Below are 20,636 nucleotides of genomic sequence, written 5' to 3' on the forward strand. Positions count from 1 at the left end.
AAGACTGGGTATGGATCTCCACTTATGACAGCTGCACTCAGCAAACAAATGCTCTTATAAGGTAATTTTTTACTCAATGTAGTGGCAATGTAGTGGTCAAAGTCGTAAAATAGTCAAAACGTCCTTATGTAAAAAACGCAAACACAAAAAAAAAAAAAAAAAAAAAAAAAGTGGAACTGTTTATTTACTTGTCGTCATGGAACAACAGTCGAGCCACGGCATGAATCACGGCTGGTATAATTGGGAATCCTGTAATAGAAAATGATGCATTAATATGATTCTATTTTGAAGTATACAGTATAATAAGTCTTACAGTATAATCCAATGGGAACAGGAGAGAGGAGGTAATGGAAAGAGAAAAACTGAATTCAAATGACATCAATCAGTTTTAAACAGAAGCCGTATCAGTAAAATAAACAGCTTTTGCGGTATTGTATTATTGGACTCAAGCCAGCAGTGCTTGAATCAGCAGGGTTTAACTCCTCACCTCCCCAAGCCCATAAAGCAGTAATCAAACTGAAATCAGACTATTACATTAATCAGATAGATTTTGTTCCTCACCCCAGCCGAGCAGGTAGTACCAGCCCAGCTGCTGCTCCCCAACAAACACGGCCACAATGATGAGTGTGTGCAGGTAAATCCCCTCACACAGCATCCAGAAGTAGTTCGAGCAGGATGTGTAATGAATCAGACTGGACAAGAGCTTACAGCCAATCTGATAAATGTACATTCAGCACAGATATAGAACATCAATACAAGGAACACAGAGAACATACTAATGTTCTTTAAAGAGGTTTTAAACCTAATATCTATCTAGCTGCATCTGTATCCCACTGTCACCTGCCATGTACCACCATTTTGATCCTTTCACCTCAGAAAAGAAAATGTGCCGATCCAGAACTCACCTCTGACACATGCCACGGAGCAGCTTCTGAATCCTGTGAATAAATATTTGAAATATATGACTATATAACAGGAATGCAAGCCTATAACCGTCATACTACACATGCCTTTATGAAGCCCATTTCTGCCATTGCAATAGCATAGTATCTCACTATGTCATAATAATGAGATAATATATAATATTTACTACTTAGTATGTCATAATTATAACTTGCTATCTCAAAATAATGAGATAATATATTATAATTACAACTTACTATCTCAATTATGAGAAAATAATGAGAGAATATGTCATAATTGTGATTTTGTACCTTATAATTATGACTTACTCTTTTATGATAATGAGATCTCATACTATGGAGAAATATTCTCCAAAATTTGACTTGTGATCTCATAATTATGACTGAGTATGTCATAACAATAAATAACCATGCCATAATTATCAGAAACTTTCTCGTTGTCATGACATACTATATTGCCTTATTGCCTTAATTTTTTAAGTGTTCCACTGCAGAGGATGCGTTCACTTTTTTTTCAATAAGAAAATCAACAAAATATTAATCTGAAATCAGCTAAAATACAGTACTGCAAATTCAACCAAAACATACAATCTCTACATCTGAACTAGATAGATAGATAGATAGATAGATAGATAGATAGACAGACAATTATTAACGGTAACAAGACAGATCTACAATCTGAATTCTATACCACATATACGAAGGTTTAACACATGAGATGGCTGGGCTTTCTAAAAACTGACGCGATGGTGTCTATCAGTACAGCACAACATGTACTGTGCATTAGACTAGATTATAGGAGCAGTGAAAAAAAATAACAGCAAAAGAAAAATAAAACACAGGAGCGTTATCTCAGTAATAAAAATAGTTGTGAGCTCACCAAGTAGTAAGCATCCTCTTTCTCCTTTAGGATGACCTTGGAGAACCAGATAATCATCAGCACAGAGTTTAGGAGGAAGGACATAAACATGTTCTTATGGAGGGAAATCCTCTGGCAGCTTAAACACCTAAACAAAAAATACACTAAATACTCAGAACATGGTCACAATATATACCCCTACAAAAAAGTCATGAGTTTCACTGTTTTTTGCACAATATACATGTTAAAAATGTAAATCACACATGAAAAAATGTGATAATGAAAAATATGCATTCCCATGTGAAAAATGTATGATCACTGGTAAAAGTGTTGTTTTTGCACACTTCACATGTAAGATATGTGCAATTTTTCTGTAAGGGGTTGAAAATGTCGGCATACATAAGCTGTTATAAACACTCATAATCCTTTTATAAGCTGCTAGAACAGAACCCTCAAAACAGACCCATAGTGTAAGAGAGATAAAGCTTTCATTTACTTCATTTGACCTGGTTTAAAACAAAGCACAGCTCTTTATTCTTCTCAGTGACCACTTTATCAAAAACCTTCCTTTGTAGCTCTGTTTTGCTGGTATACACTTAGAGACTGTAGCTTGTTTGTTCATGCATAATTTGTGTTAGTCGTCCTCTGCCCCATCAACAGTCATCAGTTTCTAACCAGAGAAGCGCTTTTGGCTGGGTATACTCTGTCTAATACCCTCATACCAGCACATACTACACCACTGCCATGGCATAACTGTGCAAGTCAAGTACACATTCACAGTGTTGGTGGAAAAAGTAAGCGAGTCCTGGGATTTAATAAGTGGTCAAACCAGTAGCCATTGATCAGACCTGCACAATGCTCAAGAGGAATACTGGGCCATCCTTACAGAAGGCCTTCATCACAGAATTGCTTCAGCTCAGCCATATTTTTTGGGATGTCTGGTGTGAATGGCTCTTTTGAGGTTATTCCACAGCATCTCCACTGGGTTGAGGTCTGTAGTTTTACTTCAATGTGTAGGGTCACTGTCCTGCTGCATTACCAAGCTTCTACTGAGCTTCACAGCTAATCTGACATGATTCTGTAGGATACCTTGATAAACTTCGGAATTAATTTTTCCATAAATTATGGAATTTGGTCCAGGTCCAGAGGCCACAAAACCAGCCCAAAATCAAGATGCTCCCTGCACCACACTCTACTGCTGGGATGACGTTTTCATGTTGGTATGCAGTGCCCATTTCATGCCACATGTAGTGCTGTATGTTCTTCAACAACTTAACCTTAGTTTTATCAGTCCACAGAACATTTTCCAAGTAGTGTTTAGTCGTGTCAACGTGCTTTAGGGGTGCAGCTATTTTTTTTTGGAGAGCAGCAGCTTCCTCCGTGGTGTCCTACTCAATGTCTGTTCAATGTTTTTCATATAAAAAAGACTCATAAACAGAATTGTTAACCAGTCCCAATGATTCTTTCAAGCCTTTAACTGTTACTTTAGGTCTCTTTTTTACTTTATTTAACATTCTGAGTTGTGCCTTTGGAGTGATCTTGGCTGGGTACCCACTTATATGGAGAGTAAACTCAGTGCTAAATCAGTGCCTTTTAAAGACAATTTGTCTAAATGTATACTGACGAATATCTTACTTTGCAAATGTTTAAGCAAATCAACAATTACTGGTCCTAGGTCTTCTGAGATCTGTTTATTGAGAGGTATGGTTCACATCAGCAGTTGATTCTTGCAAAAAGCAATCTCAAAACGGTGAGAATCTCCTCCAGTCTGCTTTCACTGATTGGTCTCCAGATTTACCAACTCTTAACTCCAGTTAGTTCTTGTTAAAGTCATTAGCCCAGGGGTTCACATACTTTTTCCAAACTACACCGTAAATGAATGATTCATTCAATATGGACAAGAACATTGCTTTTTTTCGGCTATAGGTTAAACAGATTGCTCCTTAGTATAACTTAGATGAAGATGAGGCCATATTTTAACACGACTTTATAAACAAATGCGGGTCGTTTTGCAGGGTTCACATACTTTTTCTTGCCACTGTATAATAACAAAGTAATGTATGTTTATCTGGTGTTCTTTACTCACTTAAAGTAGGAGAAGATAAAAATGGATATGAGTAGAGAGACCACTGAGAGTGTGTGACCAACCACTGCCAGATAATACGATGTTAATGCAACCTATGGACAGAGGATAAGAAAAAAGACAATTCATTCACCAATTTCTGCAACTGCAGAACTCCCAAGCCCATTTCACACCAGACGTGGCAGCCGCACCGCATAATGCGTCACACCTGTCACGCTCAATATGCTCCTACTTTAATCAATATACCCATTTACAACAGCAGTGGAACGCAAAAATACGCTTTGGAACTATTTTGACCCATGCCGTGCACTGCACGCTACCAGAAACCATAAAGAGATGCAGTGTTTATAATGTGTTATGATATAATATGACACAATCATTCTCTCTACACAATCCCTAATGTTTTGAACCCATATGCATCTTGTTATCTCCCCTCCTCATATAGCTATACATCACATGGTGAGAGAGCTAGCAACAGTCACAACATTAATTATATCATCTACATTGTTTGTTTAAGCAATAAACACATAATACAGACATTTGTATTGCATGAAAATGCAAGGCAAACAAAAAACCTGGTGTGAAATAGCAAGGGTCATGGAATGGTCCTGGATTACCACTCACACTGTGTTAATTACATTTTTAATCGCAATTATACATATCATCATTAATCACCAGCTAAAATTTCACTATTGTGACAGCCTTCCCTGAGGAGATTTCCATGAAGGCTGCAAAAATAATTCTTTGCAAGCATCAAATCATGTAATCTTCCCTTATTTCAGTGTACTTATTGCACTGATGGGAGGAAAGTACCTGACTCGTATCTGAAGCATGCTTTGTGTATTGGTGTATGTTCTGATCATTCTAATGGCTAGTGCACCTAAAGTGATTGTACAACATCAAGAAAGGACAAAGGCAGGCATGTTGCCTAGATAAAAAAAGTAGTAGCACCCATCATGAAGTCTGAACTTTGCCTGTAGCGTATGTCACACAGTGTCAGAGACCAGATATTATATTACTTAACTGAACACAGTGAATAGTGAGGCGTGATTTAGGTGTGTAGTCTGAACAGGGCTTACTTCTTAACCTCGTTGCTCCAGTGCAAGACGAGAAAAAAAAAGAAGCTAACTTTGAACACCATGTTTTGGCTAACAAACCAATAAAATGCTCCTACCTCAACTTTTTTTCTGGTGTACGCAGTGCACAGGGTGTAATTGGTCCACAGACGGTTGCTGTCTGGGTGATGGAACCACTGACCATCTGAGTTGCACACTTTGGTCACTATTTCTGGGAGAGCAGTCAATACCAAAGAAGACGATTGCAGCAGCAATAACCAAACACATGACAAGGCTGAAAAACCTTGCTGTGGTATGTTTTCGTTAAGCTTTTAAAGACTTAAAAACATTCTGAAACGTTCGTGTAGATCACTAACACTCTTAATTCTTAATGCTAATACTTACTCTTAATACTGCTACATTCACATTGCTGGGTTAAATGAACACAAATATCAGACATTTCAAATTTAATTTATGCACCTATCAACTCTGTTCCTACAGTCGTATGCAAAAGTTTGGGCACCTCTGGCCAATTTAGTTGATTTTGTTGAACATCCTCTACAGAGAACACACTTCTGCGAGTTTTAATACACAATTACTGTTTATTTGCAGAATTTAACAAATTTTGAAAAAAAAGAAACAGAAATGAAAAGAAAAAATGTGGCCTGTATGAAAGTTATGGCACATTTTATATTATAAATGTATATACTGGAGGGTCCTGTTACCGGTGACACTGCCATGGGACAGCGGGAGGAGCGGCCATTCACAGTGGCGAGTTGTTGCTGTTAGCTTGATGATGTGCATGTGTTATGCGTGCTATTCTGTGTTTTCCTGTGGGACAGTTAGTCCAGTGTTAGTGCCAACCAACAGGAGAAAGTTTACCTGTGAAAAGTAACCTTCCTGCTATCTTGGCTGTTTCAGAAAGACTTTCTCCGTTGTTGTTCAATAAAAAAACACATTCACCCATGAATGCGCAATGTTTTCCACATCACCTCCTGCACTGACACCACTATATGTGTGTGTATATACACTCTCAGAAAAAAGGTAGTAAACTGTTTCTGGGGCAGTACCCGTTTTGTCACTGGGGTGGTACCCTCAGGGGAACTTCTCAATACCTTTAGTCAGGGAACATAACTGTACCATAATCCTTTAAATTTTCTAAGCTGTACTGACTCCACACACCCCATCTCGTCTCCTGGCTTTTTATTTTATTGTTATTGTTCTGTTTTAAAATATTAGGTTATGAAAAGATACAAATACACACTTTTCACATGGAAAAAGTTATTTAAGGTGCACAATTGGGCCCTAAAACCACTGCTGTACCGCTGAGGGAACATTTACATTGTTTTTACCTTGTTGAACAAAAAACGTACCAGCACAGGACCTTTATTTCTAGCAGTGTATGTGTGTATATACACATATATAAATATGTATATGTATAAAATCATTTTATTTTTCCCAATGTGTTGAACTCAAATAAATACAAATTGTGCACTAAAATTAGCTAAAAATAGATGTGTTAACTTATTTTTACAAAAAGATCAACAGTGCATGACATTTGCATTCGACTGTATGGATACATTCTGAAATGAAAAAGCTGAAAATTTTCAAGTCGCTCACCAGATGGATCGAAGTCTGTGAAGTAGGCGGGACACTGTTGCACAGTAACGCCTGGAGACGTGTCGTCCCAACACAGCCAGCCGTCCCACGTGCGGTTACAGTAGGGTCCTAAAGGCGGCAGCAGTGAGACAGGGCTTTAGCTTCACAGCTCTACGTCATCGGCAGTAAATATAAACTAAACCCACTCGTCCCACTGTTTTCAAAGGGGACAAGGTGAGGTCAATCGTGCCACTTCCTGACTGGCTTCTTGTGTGGTAGACACCAGGAACCCATGAGACTGCGCAGGCACCTAAATGACAATCTAAAGAATGTGGTGCAAATGACCAGACTGCTTGCAAGAGCTTCAGACTGCTGGGCAGCAACACAAATCATCAAAACCATTTAGAGCAAAAGAGCTTTTTCAAAGCATAATGCTCTTTGTGCAAAATCGAAATGAGAAGGACAAGTGAAAACAGCTACAGCAAAACATGTATCATAACACTGACCATTCTAAAATAAACAAGAAGATGAATAATACAGATGATTTTAAGTAATGTAAATTATTACAATTATTTTATTGTACTGCAATAACATTGTAGCAGTAGTAACAGATGAACCCTTGCATGTGTTGTGTTGTAATACACGCGTTGTATTATTGAGCAGCTTCTCTTTTTAAAAAGTTGCTTCTTCAAGAGTTCTTTAGTACAGAAAATGGTCTACTCTTAGAACCCCTTCATGATTAGTGTTCTGTGCATGGTGAAATGGTTCAGGAGACAGATGACTACAGCTAATGTAGCAAATATATCATGAAAACTCAGATTCTGCCCATTAGCATCAAACCTCATGGCCAAATCATCACCAATTTGCCCCAAGCTGTGTAGTGATGTGAAGTAATTTGAAATACACTGCTTATGTGGTTCCAGACGCTGTTAAAAATATTGTTATCTATAAAAATGGATCAAAGAACGGAAAAAAGGGGCTATATGCAATTCTGCAACTTCTTCTCCATCTTGGAGACAGCAGAATGCTATACAGTGGCAGGAAAAGGCAACTCAACGCGGTTTGAGGCCAATGTTCAATGATTTAGCCACAATCCTACTTGGAGCCCACAATCTTCTATTACTTATTAGCCACATTAGCCTTACAGCTCCATTGCAAGTCTAAAGTCTAAACTTAATATCTTAGGTGATCAACTGCAATTGGGATATGAGGAAAACTGTTTAGGCAAACTGTTCCTTTAAGTTTCCACATCGCAAGAAAAATAATTGGTGCCAGTGAGAACCTCATAAGAGCTGGCATGACGGACGCACTGTTTATATTAGCTTCATAGAAAAGGAGACCGGAGGAGTGCGTCAAGTAGCAGAAAACAAAAGGCGAGAGCATGTGCTTCCTCAAACTGCAGCCTCGTACACAATCTAAGGAAGCCTGACGCACACAGACGGGGAAGAAACTCAAAGACAGCCAGGCACTGGGTAAGAGTGACACAGATAAACTTCACTTCCTTTCTTTCAGGAGAGAGAACAGTCTTCCCCCTCACTCCTGCGCTCTCTCTCACAATGATCTCAGCCTGGTTGCTCTCTCTTTTGAACACCATGTCAGGTCTTTCATTAAAAATACTTAATAGTCATGTAATAAAATGTAATCTAATAACAGACAAAGGCACCTCTGCGTTTCAGTGAATAGGAAACTAAACCCGACAATGCGATTTCCTTTATACTAAAATTAGAAATACAGCTCAAGTGAACCAACATTTGCATCACATCTGAAGACCTAATTACAAGGAGGATGTCTCTTTCTTGAAAGTTTTTGGTGTTTTAATCTGCTTTTAATTTTAATCCTAGCGCTGATGTGACAATGCGGTCTAAGACCTTTCAGTCATGTCTGGCTAAAGTGATTTGGTGAAATTACGTTCACATTACAAGCCTCATTACACAAATCAGATTTTTTGCTCAAATCCAATCTCTCTGACGCGATGGTTCAAACTTGTTTAGGTAAGTAACTGAAATCTGTCATTAATGTGAACAAACTGGCATCCTGAAATGACCCGCATGCGCACATGAATCTGATCTAGGACCACATATGATTGTGGCACAGGTTGGATTTGAAAGGATCAGATTTGTGTGTCCAGACAGCCCTGAAAACATCAGATCTGAGTCACATTAGGTCAAAAAATCCACTTTAACCTGGTAATGTGAATGTAGCCTTAGATATTAGTACAGTATTAGTAGTATGAATCAATCAGTCAAATACCCTGCAAAGTACATTATTTAACCTTCTCTAGTAAAACTAAAGTCCCTTCCCAGGGGTGCCGTATGCCGGCAGGGAAGAGTTTGGGCGAATCCAAGAGCCTGTGTCTGACAGTGCCCTAAAAATGATTAGAACAATAGTTTTTTTCCCCCAAATATGAAACTATTAATCAGCATACACAGAATATTTACTTACAATGTACAAAACTGGTATAGTCCTTGAGTGGTGGAAATGATCCTGTTAGCTTAGTCTAAAGCTATTCATACTGTACCATCCTCACACCCCCAACTGAAGAAGGAGGTGAGCGGCATTTTTTGTGAATGACATGTCATACCATGGCACTATTGAATTTTTTTATTATTATGAAAAAAAGAAAAATGATTTTATCCTCTTCATCGATAAATCCTATTATTTTAAATATTTAATTATTTTTCCACAATAAATTTTTAGACATTGTATACTTGTACAAGTGTTTTTTCAAAACTCGTGTGGTGCTGTGTTTATTTTTTTGTAGTAAAGAGTCACACATGGCATCATATTTGCGATTTTATGTTAACAAGTGTCTGTTTTACATCTACTAAGCTAGTACTAAGTTTTATGCTGCTGCTGTCAAACATCATTAGTGAGGTGTGCCATCTAAATATTTACCACAGTTATGTGTTTGTCTTGAATATTTTGGCAGAATTATGAGAGTTACAAGGTGCTGCAAGTTCCTAGCTACTTTTGTCAGTGGCCACATATCGAGGCAGGACCCAATACGCTATTATTTAATGGGATCCAAAATCCCTGGTGGGGCTACTGGCCCTTCGACATGTATCCAACAAGATAGAAAACATTTTTTTTCTCTGCGTCTTGGCCTCCCGTTCACTGAACCTCTGTTCACTGAAAACAGAGGTTTCTGAAAATGCTCTCCAGCATGGAGATTTTTGAAAGCTCTATGGTTTCATGTGGACATGACAACACTACCATCACACAGCTCTACCAGCTTCTGTAGCTTTTTTGGAGGTAAGAGATTCTTTTCCGATAATAATAATATTTTAGTGTCTATATGTAATAATATGTTGCATTTGTATTAAAAATAAGTTATCAACTAAATATAAGTAGTATAAGTACCTATATACAATAATAATAATAATAATAATAATAACTTGCACATGTTTGTAACTGTTTTCAATTAGTATGGAGAACTGCCTGAATGACTGATGACTGGGTCGTTTCTATATGCTCAGCAACATTGGGGTGATTTTGGAGTTCAAATTTTATTTTGCTTTATTTTTTCATTAAACTCACGTGAAAACACCAGAAAATAGACTTTAAATCTGTGTGAAATACAAACCGGTGACGCACTGTTAGAAAATTGCTGCTTGATCTTTGCAGCACACTCTACATTTTGCGCACGTTCAAAATGCTCTTCGTGGTGTGCGAGAGAAACTTTTATGGTGTATTATCTCTCCCTGTCGGCCTGGCATGCTCATGTGAGTGTCTCAGTTATTCTGATGTTCTTCAGTGGATGTAGAGGCTTACAATATGTTGACAGAAAAACATCCAGGACTGTGATGGGTCAGGACGCTCATAGCACACAGTAACAAATCATGACTGACAGTTAGTCTAAGAGAGAGAAGGAAGCAGTGGCGTGTGCTTGTCCGTGTTTCCTGACCTGAATCTGTATGTGGTGGGTCATGCAGTATTCGGAGATAACACTCAAATTGAGCAGCCAGGATACTCCGTCTGGACTTCATAAGTGGGGGGGGTGAAGTCACTTCCACCAGTGACATCATTGTAGCTGTCATATCCTCACCCTGACATACCTGCAGCAAAGAAATATACACACTGGTTTGCTTTTATACTATATCAGGATGTTTGGTCAAACATGATTCATATGCATTATATATGAACCAAACAGCCACTTCGTTTCAATTTTTGTACAATTTCTTAAATATGCCTTGCATGTAAGACAATACCCATATGTTTCATATCAAATGCTCCGCTATCTTCACCGCTACTTTCCAAAACTGCTGCAGCAGCTACAAACCTTTTGCACCATTTTGCATGTGTCTCCAATGTCAAATGAATGAAGTATGAAGGCTTTCTGACATGATGGGTAAGTCCGTAGTGATTTCCTGAGTGCCCACTGGCCGCAATAAGATGAAATCAAAAGGGCAGAAGCTACAGGTTCAGGAGATGTTTGAACCGCCTTTCCGCATGCATTATCACAAAGACAGAATAACATAACAGAAAATTTTTAATTTGATGCATGGGTGGGTTCGTTGACCCCTGAGGGTTAAGTGCACATCATATTGACATAGATATGATGTAGACATAGACAGTGTATCTACACTATTCTGTTCAACTTATTCCTTCTCTTGTAAAGTTACTCATTTGGATATAAGACATTTTGTTCCAACAGTGACAATATGTAAATATCCATACGTATTATATATTATTTCCAAAAAGGACGTTTTAAAGTCAGGAGTATTCTGCTGGTTTTCGTTACTTTTTGGACTCTCATGATTCAAGCAGACCTCATAATAGAGAACCTATTTTGGTATCATGTAGAACCTATCTTTCTCACATGCTCCGTAAAGTAGCCCACTTAAAATGGATATGTTTATCTCTTTTTTTTTCTTTTTTTCAAAGCAGGAGCAGCAATCACAATAAAAATAAGATGGTAACATTGATAACATATTCCAGTCCTTGCTTTAGATTTTGTTGTTTTCTCCCAAGTTGACAAACCAAATACAAAAATACAAGGGAACAAACCAAAAACCCCACACAATCCCCATTATGCATTTACAAAAATCTGCTTGTGCCAAACAAAACATATACATTAGCACCCCCCCATACATATATGTTTATCTCTTAAGAGTTCTCTGAACTTTACCAAAAAATGGTAGCTGTGTCATTATTACGTTTTCCTCACTGCAAAGACATATAAGGATCCATCTAGCAGACAAAGTGAGCTTTAAACTGTTGCATTCAGAACCTCCATGCTTTTAAGCATTTTAGAGGGTATTTAGACATATAGGCACTTACGATGCCATTCAAAAGTTCTATTATATTACTGAAAAGATCAAAGCTACACTATGTAAGTTTAATGTAGCATTAATGCTACTTAAATGTAGCATTGATTAAAAAACTGTACACAGTGCAGTGCATAATATGTGTGTGTCTATGTGTAACAGCCTTTATAATGTATTTCATGTGTACACATAAAATACAGACATACTTCTCACCTCAGTGGTCAGCAGTGAAAGGAGCAACAACTGGAAGGACGGGTGTTTTCCCATGGTGCACTAGAGGAGGCAAAGAAATGGGGCATCTGAGAACATCAGTACCCTGCAGAAATTAGATGCATTTTTTAGATAGTAAGAATATAATGATTTAAATACAACATCAAAAAATTTTGAAAATTAATATTCAAAAGTCTGAACCAATCCAGCACTACATAATCAGAGCTCTGTAGAATTAAGACGTTTCAACACAGTAAACATCAAAAATTTAATTGTATCTTGATGAAAATTGAAAATCGTCTTGAACCTGAAATTGTCGTTGGTTATGCTGCGAGCCAATGCTGTTATTTATCAACTACTCAAAGCTATCCTGACATGCTGCCCTCCACATGCAATATAATCAAACCACTCTGCCCTCCACTGAGTTGTATGGAGCAATAGATGTATTCAGACCAGTCAAGAATGTTTTCAATGCATGTTTTCAAAGGATTTTACTGCCAAGAAAATTAACTGAGCTCAGAGGCTAAGCTTGTTAGAGCTAAGTGTAGAGCTAGATAATCTCAGAAAAGCTATCAGTTCATCTTTAAAAAACTAATTACAACCTTTTTTAGGCAAACAGATCATTCTGTTAAGAAACATTTCATTAAATAAATGTATATACATGAAAGATTCTAGTGATTTTCTGGTGAGCTATATGTAAACGCACTAAATTTCTAAATTCAAATTCATGGGTTCAACTAATTGAACCTCTATTGTGCCTCCATTGTCGATGCAGCAGATTGGAGCTGTGGCCACAAGGTCATAGGTGCTTGTCGTGGCAGCAATGCCCGAACCCGTGGGTGGACACCTCAGGTAAGGGAAGCCGTCAAGCTGAAGAAAGAGTCCTATTGGGCCTGGTTGGCTTGTGGGACTCTGGAGGCAAAAGATGGGTAACGCAGGGCCAACCGGGTCGTGGCTTCGGCGGCTGCTGAGGCAAAAACTCGGGTGTGGGAGGAGTTTGGTGAGGCCATGGAGAAAGATTATCGACAGTCACCATAAAGGTTCTGGGAAACCATCAGGCACCTCAGGAGAGGAAAGCAATTTCCAACCAACACTGTATACAGTGGGCCTGGGGGGCTGCTGACTTCGACAGGGGACGTCATTGAACAGTGGAAGGAATACTTCAAGGATCTTCTCAATCCCACCAATGATCCTAAGCTGAGGTAGCCAAGGTGGTTGGAAAACGGCGGCAGAGCACCGGGGTCGGATGAGATCCGCACAGAATTCCTGAGGGCTCTGGATGTTCACACGCCTCTGCAACATCACGTGGACATTTGGGGCAGTCCCCTTGGAATGGCAGACTGGGGTGGTGGTCCCGCTTTTTAAGAAAGGAGACCGGAGGGTGTGTTCCAACTATTGGGGGATCACATTTCTCAGCCTCCCCGGTAAGGCCTATGCAGGGGTACTGGAGAAGAGGGAGTTCACCCAACCAGTCTACATGTGTTTTGTGGATTTGGAGAAGGCATTCGACCATGTCCCTCGGGGGATCCTGTGGGGCGTGCTCTGGGAGTACGGGGTGAGGGGCTCGTTGTTATGGGTCATTCAGTCCCTGTACAAACAGAGCAGGAGCCTGGTTTGTATAGCCGGCAGTAAGTTCCCAGTCAAGGTTGGATTGTCCATTGTCACCGATTCTGTTCATAACTTTCATGGACAGAATTTCTCTGAACAGCCAAGTGGTGGAGGGTGTCCAGTATGGTGGCCTCAGGATTTCACATCTGCTTTTTGCGGATGATGTGGTCCTGTTGGCGTCATCAGGCCGGGACCTCTCTCTGGACCAGTTTGCAGCTGAGTGTGAAGTGGCTGGGATGAAAATCAGCACCTCTAAATCTGAGACCATGGTTCTCAGTCGGAAAAGGGTGGAATGCTCTGTCCAGGTTGGGAGTGAATTCTTGCCCCAAGGGGAGGATTTTAAATATTTTAGGATTTTGTTGACGAGTGACGGAAGGATGGAGCGAGAGGTTGACAGGTGGATTGGTGCAGCGTCTGCAGTAATGCGGACCCTATACCGGTCCGTCATGGTGAAGAGAGAGCTGTCCCTTACAGATAGGGTGAGAAGCTCAGCGATTCGGAGAGGCTCAGAGTACAACCACTGCTCCTTCACGTTGAGAGAAGCCAGTTGTGGTGATTCAGGCATCTGGTAAGGATGACCTCTGGATGCCTCCCTAGGGAGGTATTTCAGACATGTCTGACGGGGAGGAAACCCCAGGGAAGTTGGGGGGATTATATCTCTCGACTGTCTTGGGAACGCCTCGGTATCCCTCCGGAAGAACTGGAGGAGGTGGCGGGGGAGAGGGAAGCCTGGGCCTCTTTGCTTAGGCTGCTGCCCCCGCGACCCGGATTCAGATAAGCAGTTGAGGATGCATGGATGGATGGATGGATGGATGGATGGGTTCTACTAATGTTTTTTTTCATAGTATTAAACACATGGTTGAATTTCACACAGTTTACACTAAGAAACTGAATGTATATGGCCATCTTGAAACTTGAATTTTATCTGGAGTATTGTCTATTTTTATAGATAACAGCATGTCACACAGTGTCAGAAACCAGGCAAGTCTATATGACACTGCGTGGCATGGTTTGAGTCACAATTGAGAGTGTGAAGATTCAGGCATGCAGTTTGTAAGAGGCTAATTGCTGTACATGTGGACATATAATTAAAAGCACCATTTTATTTTTAAAAAATGTACCAACCTGTATTCCAGTTCAGAGCAAAATTGCCAGCCTGAATTAAACTCTATTTGTTAGGTACATTAGCCTTGTATCTCCAGTGAAAACTTATAAGAATGCAAACTTCACACACTAAGGGCCAGATCCATAAAACTCGGCGGAAGCAGAGCTATGGCATGCAAAAATGTGAGAAATGTTAAGCGCTGTTTATAAAGTCAAGGCATAAAGTTATCACCACTAGGCAAGAGTAAAAGAAAATTTAGTTTATACCAGAAAAATACATGTACAAAAAGCTAATAACATCTAAAAAAACTTTTAATTGTAGGAATTTTATTTTAGCATGCAAAATTTCATTTCTCATTAGGAAAAATACAAGTCTATTTTCAATTCATTATAATAGTGGCAATAATTTTTCCTACTATGAATTAAAGCTTAAGATGTGGGATTTTTATTGAAATTAAAAATTAAATGCTGACATGAATTACTACAGCCAGCAGTTTAACCTTTTTTTTCCCATTTTTCTTCATCTCAGGAATTTAAATAAAATTTCTACTAGTAAACAGTACATTTTGACTTGTGAGAAATTATTTCATACTAGTAAATGTCATTTTCTCACATAAACTGTAAACTTGTAAAAATCCATTTTAAATAAAAAAATGGAACTAAAAGTGAAAATTTTATGCAATAAAATCAATTTAAACATGTAATTCAAATCTCTACATGTCAAATTATTCTTATTTATTTGGATTAGATGCTAGACCTACTTTCTATGCACAAAAGGGAGATTTGCCAAACAATTTGTGGCAGAAAGAAAAGGCTGCTGTAATTATAGTGCCAGTTAAATCTGCTGATCTGAAATCCTGCTCAAGCAAGTCTAATAGCATTTAGAAGGTTTACCATGATGCTCCATCCAAACAGGTCAAAACATGCCAAAAAATGGTTTAACCAGCTGAGTGGGTAAGCTTGTTCATTACTTGAAAATATCACTTAATCCATATTGGTTTCAAGAAAATGAACTAGAGTCAATGAGATTTAACATACAAGATTTCAGATTTTTTTTAAACATTAAAGTCAAGCTAACCTTCACAAAATCCCCAGATTAAACAAAGTGCTGTTCTGCATTGCATAGAATGTCAGTGAACTCTAGCCTGACCCAATGACACACAAGCACAACATGCTTGTTTTTGTCTAAAGGAGGATATTGCAAGATGTCCATGAACTGCAGGCCGAGGCACTACAGAACTGATCAACAAAAAGCCCATGAAAAAATGACTTCTATTTCTATAGCTGCAATCTTTAAAAGGCCATTCTTTCCTTTCAATTATTTCTAAAGCATAGAAATGCTATTCCAGCAGCACCAAGGACATAAAGTCACAGGAACAATTCTTTGTCAGCCTGTATTCAGACTCGACCTTCACTGCTGAGAGCGATTCTGTTAGCAACTGAAAGTCAAAAATATCCTATTGACTCTCAGTCATCCTACAAAATGACATTAAGCTCTCAACCATGGTTTGGCCTTAAAATAACATTGGTAATTGGTCTCTTAAAAGCTTTTCGCAATTTTGCTTATTATATTCAGACAGCCAGGCAAACTGGCTAACAGGCATAATGGAGAAATTTGCATCAAACTGTTTTCCTCTGCGGTGGCACTGTCTGCATTCAGCTTTTCAGACTAAATGTCTGCTTTTGTGTTATTTAGTTATTTATTTATTTATTTATTTATTTTTATGACTGTCAGTGATTTCAGTGACATACTGAAGCACCGCACTTGGTGGCCAGTATTTGTGTGTGGTGAAGGGTAATACACTGTTATGTGAACATGACTGAGACTATGGATTAGCTGGAAACATGTTAATTAGACCTGTAGAGCTGTACGTTCCATACTATGTAATGTGCTGTGCTCAGGCCTGAAAGATTAATAGTTTTGACATCAAATTTGCAACTGAAAGACTGCAATTTTTTTATTATATTCTACATTATTGCCAAGTATAAAGTGGGGAAATTAAAGGTAAAGACATTGAGGTTGTGAAGCCCCAGTAGATAAGGTAGACCAATCAAAAGCTACCAAACACCCATGTGCCGCACATGCACAACACAATCAGAACTAACTGGCAGTCTTGCAAGCTGTGTTCAAGCCTCAAGCTTGACACAGTGGATAATCTGGTCTACTTGACCAAAATAAGACATAGACCTTAATTTAAAAAAATATGATATATAAATCATCTTTGCACCAAAGCTTCAATGCTTGTTTCTGTTTGCATGAGACATGACACAGGGGTAAATTATGCTATTTAAGCAAGAACGACTGCTCCTTTCATTAGGAGGAAATGTGCTTCTTGGTTGCACTTCAAATCTCTGGCCTCTAACTCTTAAACGTCTACAGTTATTACTGTTATTTTGTTATACTATTAAAATTTAATGTCAGACAGCTGACAAAGGACAAACAAAGGCACTGGACCACAACAAGGCACCAGAATAGCTTCAATGTACCTTGGCATGGATTTAAAAAGTCTCTGGAACTGTACTGAAGGAACGAAACACGAGAGATGAGTGCTGTTTAACTTTTCTCTCTAAAAACTCATACTGATGTGATCACATTATCATACTTATTAAATCATTCGGTGAGCCTGCATACAGTGAATGCAGGCATTGTCATCCCGAAAGAGACCGCTCTTCTCAGAATAGTTTCATTACAGGAATAAAGTGATCAGTCAGAATAACCTTGTACTGGTTTGCAGTGACAGCCTCTAAGAGCACATGTAGACACAAACCATACCAGGAAAATGCCCCCAAAAACGTGACCCATCCTGTAGGTGTCAAGCATTCAGCTCTGTACTTTGTGTATGTCACACATGAACCACCACTTGTAGTGAATACGATGATTCATCTAACCAGATCACTTTTTTTCCACATCTCTGCTGACCAGTGTCTGTGTCTTTTTACACCAGTGACCTCTCAAATGCCCATTTGTCTTTGTAATTAGAGGATTATGAACTGCAACCCTACTATAATATCCCTCTCTATGTAGTGATCTCTCTGTAAGGCATTTCACTGACTGACTGACTGACTGATTCAGCCACTTTGCTGAAACATGCATGTGCAAAGAATGTAGCTAGCCACATTTCAATCTAGCTTACATTAGGGAGCAAGGAACAGTTGTGGAGATGAAATGTATGTTTTTATTTATATATCCTTTTATGTTACTATTGTAATAGCTTAAAGAGGAACTTTATCACATTTTCCCAATTTGAATGGCCAAGACATAAGCAGTCATTTAAAAAAGTCACTTAGTGTTTAATACCTCTAAAAGCTCCATCACAGAACGTTAAGACAAGAAATGTTCATGAATACATGAGTTTTGAGAAGATCTTTGGCCTAAAATGTGCTGTCCACATCATTGCAAAGAAATCAGTCAGATAGTTCATTCATGACCAGCATTCATTTTGCCTGTGATATATCATTCAATCCAGTTCATTCAGGGTTCTGGAAATGCTTATAGGACCCTCAGCATCATTAACAATTTCCCCAGAGAGCAAAAAACCACGACCACGGCGGGCTGGAGTGAGCAATGTGTGTCCTGTCTGCTAGAGTGCAGTGAGCATTGCGTGCTGGGGTCAGTTGTGTCGACATCAAGGAAAGGAAACGTTGCAGGATCACATGACCTCGGCACATCCCAGGAGGCCTTGCGTGGGCTGTACAGTAGGGGAGGTCAAAGGTCAAGAACGTGGGATTGGAACCAGAGACCCTCTTTCAACATGGGAAACATCCCAAGCTGAAGACAGCCTTGCCTTAAACTTAAGGCACAATTCAGATAGCTGCTCTGTCCATGGTAAACAGAGCATGGCTTATGCCACATCAATCTCAGCAGAAAATGCTTACATTGCAGACTGAGTGTAAACAAAGCTTAGACCCCTGACTTGCACAGTTCTCCAGAATTTGCTTGTGTTTAACGAATAGCCTGGTGAGTATACAAATGGATCCTGCAGTGGTCCAAAGATTTAGCTCATATGAAAACAATGGGATATTTCTAAAAGGCCTTGGGTTCATCTGAGGAACACACACACAAAAAAGTATATAAAAATAGTGCAATTAGTCTCCAACAGACAACTGAGAAACACCTGCCTCAAGGGAAAGCAGCCATTACTGATAGCTCTAAAAAAAACAAGTAAAATCTAAAAGCAACTCTATGAAACAGTAAAGCAGTAGGATTGCAGTAAATAGACACAACAATTGTATCCAAATATACTCCTACATATTGTGGTAGGCCTTGTAATCTATTAAAAATGACATGGTTGCATTATTATTATTATGATGATGATTATTATTACTACTACTACTACTACTACTAATATATAGTCATATATTTAGTCGCAGACAATTAGCTAGGATTCCCCTATCACACAATACTATCAAGCTAGGCTAGTATGTTCTCTGAGTCATGTGAAGTGCCACTGTATCTAAAGCTGCCAGGAATGCAATGGGCAGCTCAATCACACAAATCTGTTATGTCAGATCTAGTCAGTATAATACTGTACTTATTATGAGAAAATGTTATATTACTGTTTACCACATACGAAAGACTGTGGATAATGAAACTATCTTGGGGTGGCTGTTCTTTTTTTAATCAAATGAGTATTGTTTATTTACAGACTAAAGAAAAAATAACCCTTATAATATCCGGCTTATAGGTCAGCACTGATTGTGTGCTGTGATAGCCGTTATTGTTTCCCCTCCCTCTGGTCTGCGTCAGTGTTAGTGCCACTTGCTTTGAGACACAGGGGGCGAGAAGGGGTTATTTTTACTCTGAAGAGCAACAGCAGCTTCTAAAGCCAGGAAGGATAAAGGAGAAGAAGAAGAAAAAGAGAAGAAGGGCCCCATGTTTTCTGGCCTTCTTGCCTGGCAACATTCAGGTTAAAAATAAGCCATTGTTACACCTATACAAAAGTCAACAAATACCTCAGCATCCGCAGCTGCTCAGCCAAGAGTGAGAATAAGAGAAAGCAGAGGTGTGTATGTGTGAGTGAGACAGAAAAAAAGGAAAGAGTGTCTATGCGCATGCGTGGGTTTGTGCGGGAGTCTTTATGTTTTCCTATTCTTATTCAACAAGTGACTTGATTCCAGTTCTACCATAATGAAAGTGGAATTTTCTGGAAACCAAGGCAACAGCCTGTGTGATTCACACTGAATGATAAACACCCACTTTATATTACATCCAAATGATACACAATGAGGAGAGAAATATCATTCATGAGAAGAATTCATAAGAAGCTCACTCAGTCTGGTGGAAACACATGGTGACCTGCCAGCTCAGGGTGATTACAAAGTATTTTTTCATTTGAGTTAAAAGATATTCATTTCAGCCTGCCATGTGTGCTTAAAGGGAAGGACTCCAGCAGCTGTATAAACAACACACTTAAGAGTAAACAGTGACTAATGTAGGACTCATGTCTGAAATATCCTGTGTCTCAAGCATATATATATATATATAATGCACATGCATACATAGAAAACATGTATCTCTTTTTTTTCTAATTTTTCTAATTTACTTTTCTGCATCATTGTAGCATGACAGATCATCCATCAGAAATGCTCCAAAACTGCTTGGAATAACATTTCTCCTGTCTTGTACAGTGACTAGTTTGGAGATACTCTGGTCTTCTATAATGTTACTATTATGGAGATGCTTGTTTCTCCTGTAAAGTTACTATTATGGTGGTACTTGGTTCTCCTGTAAAGTAACTATTATGGCGGTACTTGGTTCTCCTGTAAAGTAACTATTATGGCAGTACTTGGTTCTCCTGTAAAGTAACTATTATGGCGGTACTTGGTTCTCCTGTAAAGGTACTATTTTGGAGATACTTGTTTCTCCTGTAAAGGTACTATTATGGTGGTACTTGGTTCTCCTGTAAAGGTACTATTATGGAGATACTT

General features: G+C 38.8%; 1 protein-coding gene across 2 annotated transcripts in view; it reads right to left on the reverse strand.

The window, feature by feature from the left end:
- Positions 1-20,636, reverse strand: part of calcrl2 (calcitonin receptor-like 2) — a 46,328-nt gene that overhangs the window by 9,574 nt on the left and 16,118 nt on the right. The window contains exons 2-10 of one of the 2 annotated variants that reach the window (XM_017711512.2): positions 12,000-12,059; positions 10,424-10,574; positions 6,541-6,648; positions 5,040-5,152; positions 3,869-3,960; positions 1,804-1,930; positions 906-938; positions 562-715; positions 189-249 (exon numbers count right to left, since the gene is read on the reverse strand). In XM_017711512.2, coding sequence (XP_017567001.1) covers positions 189-249; positions 562-715; positions 906-938; positions 1,804-1,930; positions 3,869-3,960; positions 5,040-5,152; positions 6,541-6,648; positions 10,424-10,574; positions 12,000-12,053 — 893 coding nt within the window. In that variant the 5' untranslated portion in view covers positions 12,054-12,059. Of the gene's footprint in view, positions 1-188; positions 250-561; positions 716-905; positions 939-1,803; positions 1,931-3,868; positions 3,961-5,039; positions 5,153-6,540; positions 6,649-10,423; positions 10,575-11,999; positions 12,103-20,636 lie in introns of both variants that reach the window. The other variant, XM_017711511.2, reaches the window with a different exon arrangement.

Source organism: Pygocentrus nattereri, chromosome 9, assembly GCF_015220715.1.
Source record: "Pygocentrus nattereri isolate fPygNat1 chromosome 9, fPygNat1.pri, whole genome shotgun sequence".
In the NCBI taxonomy this organism is placed as follows: domain Eukaryota; kingdom Metazoa; phylum Chordata; class Actinopteri; order Characiformes; family Serrasalmidae; genus Pygocentrus; species Pygocentrus nattereri.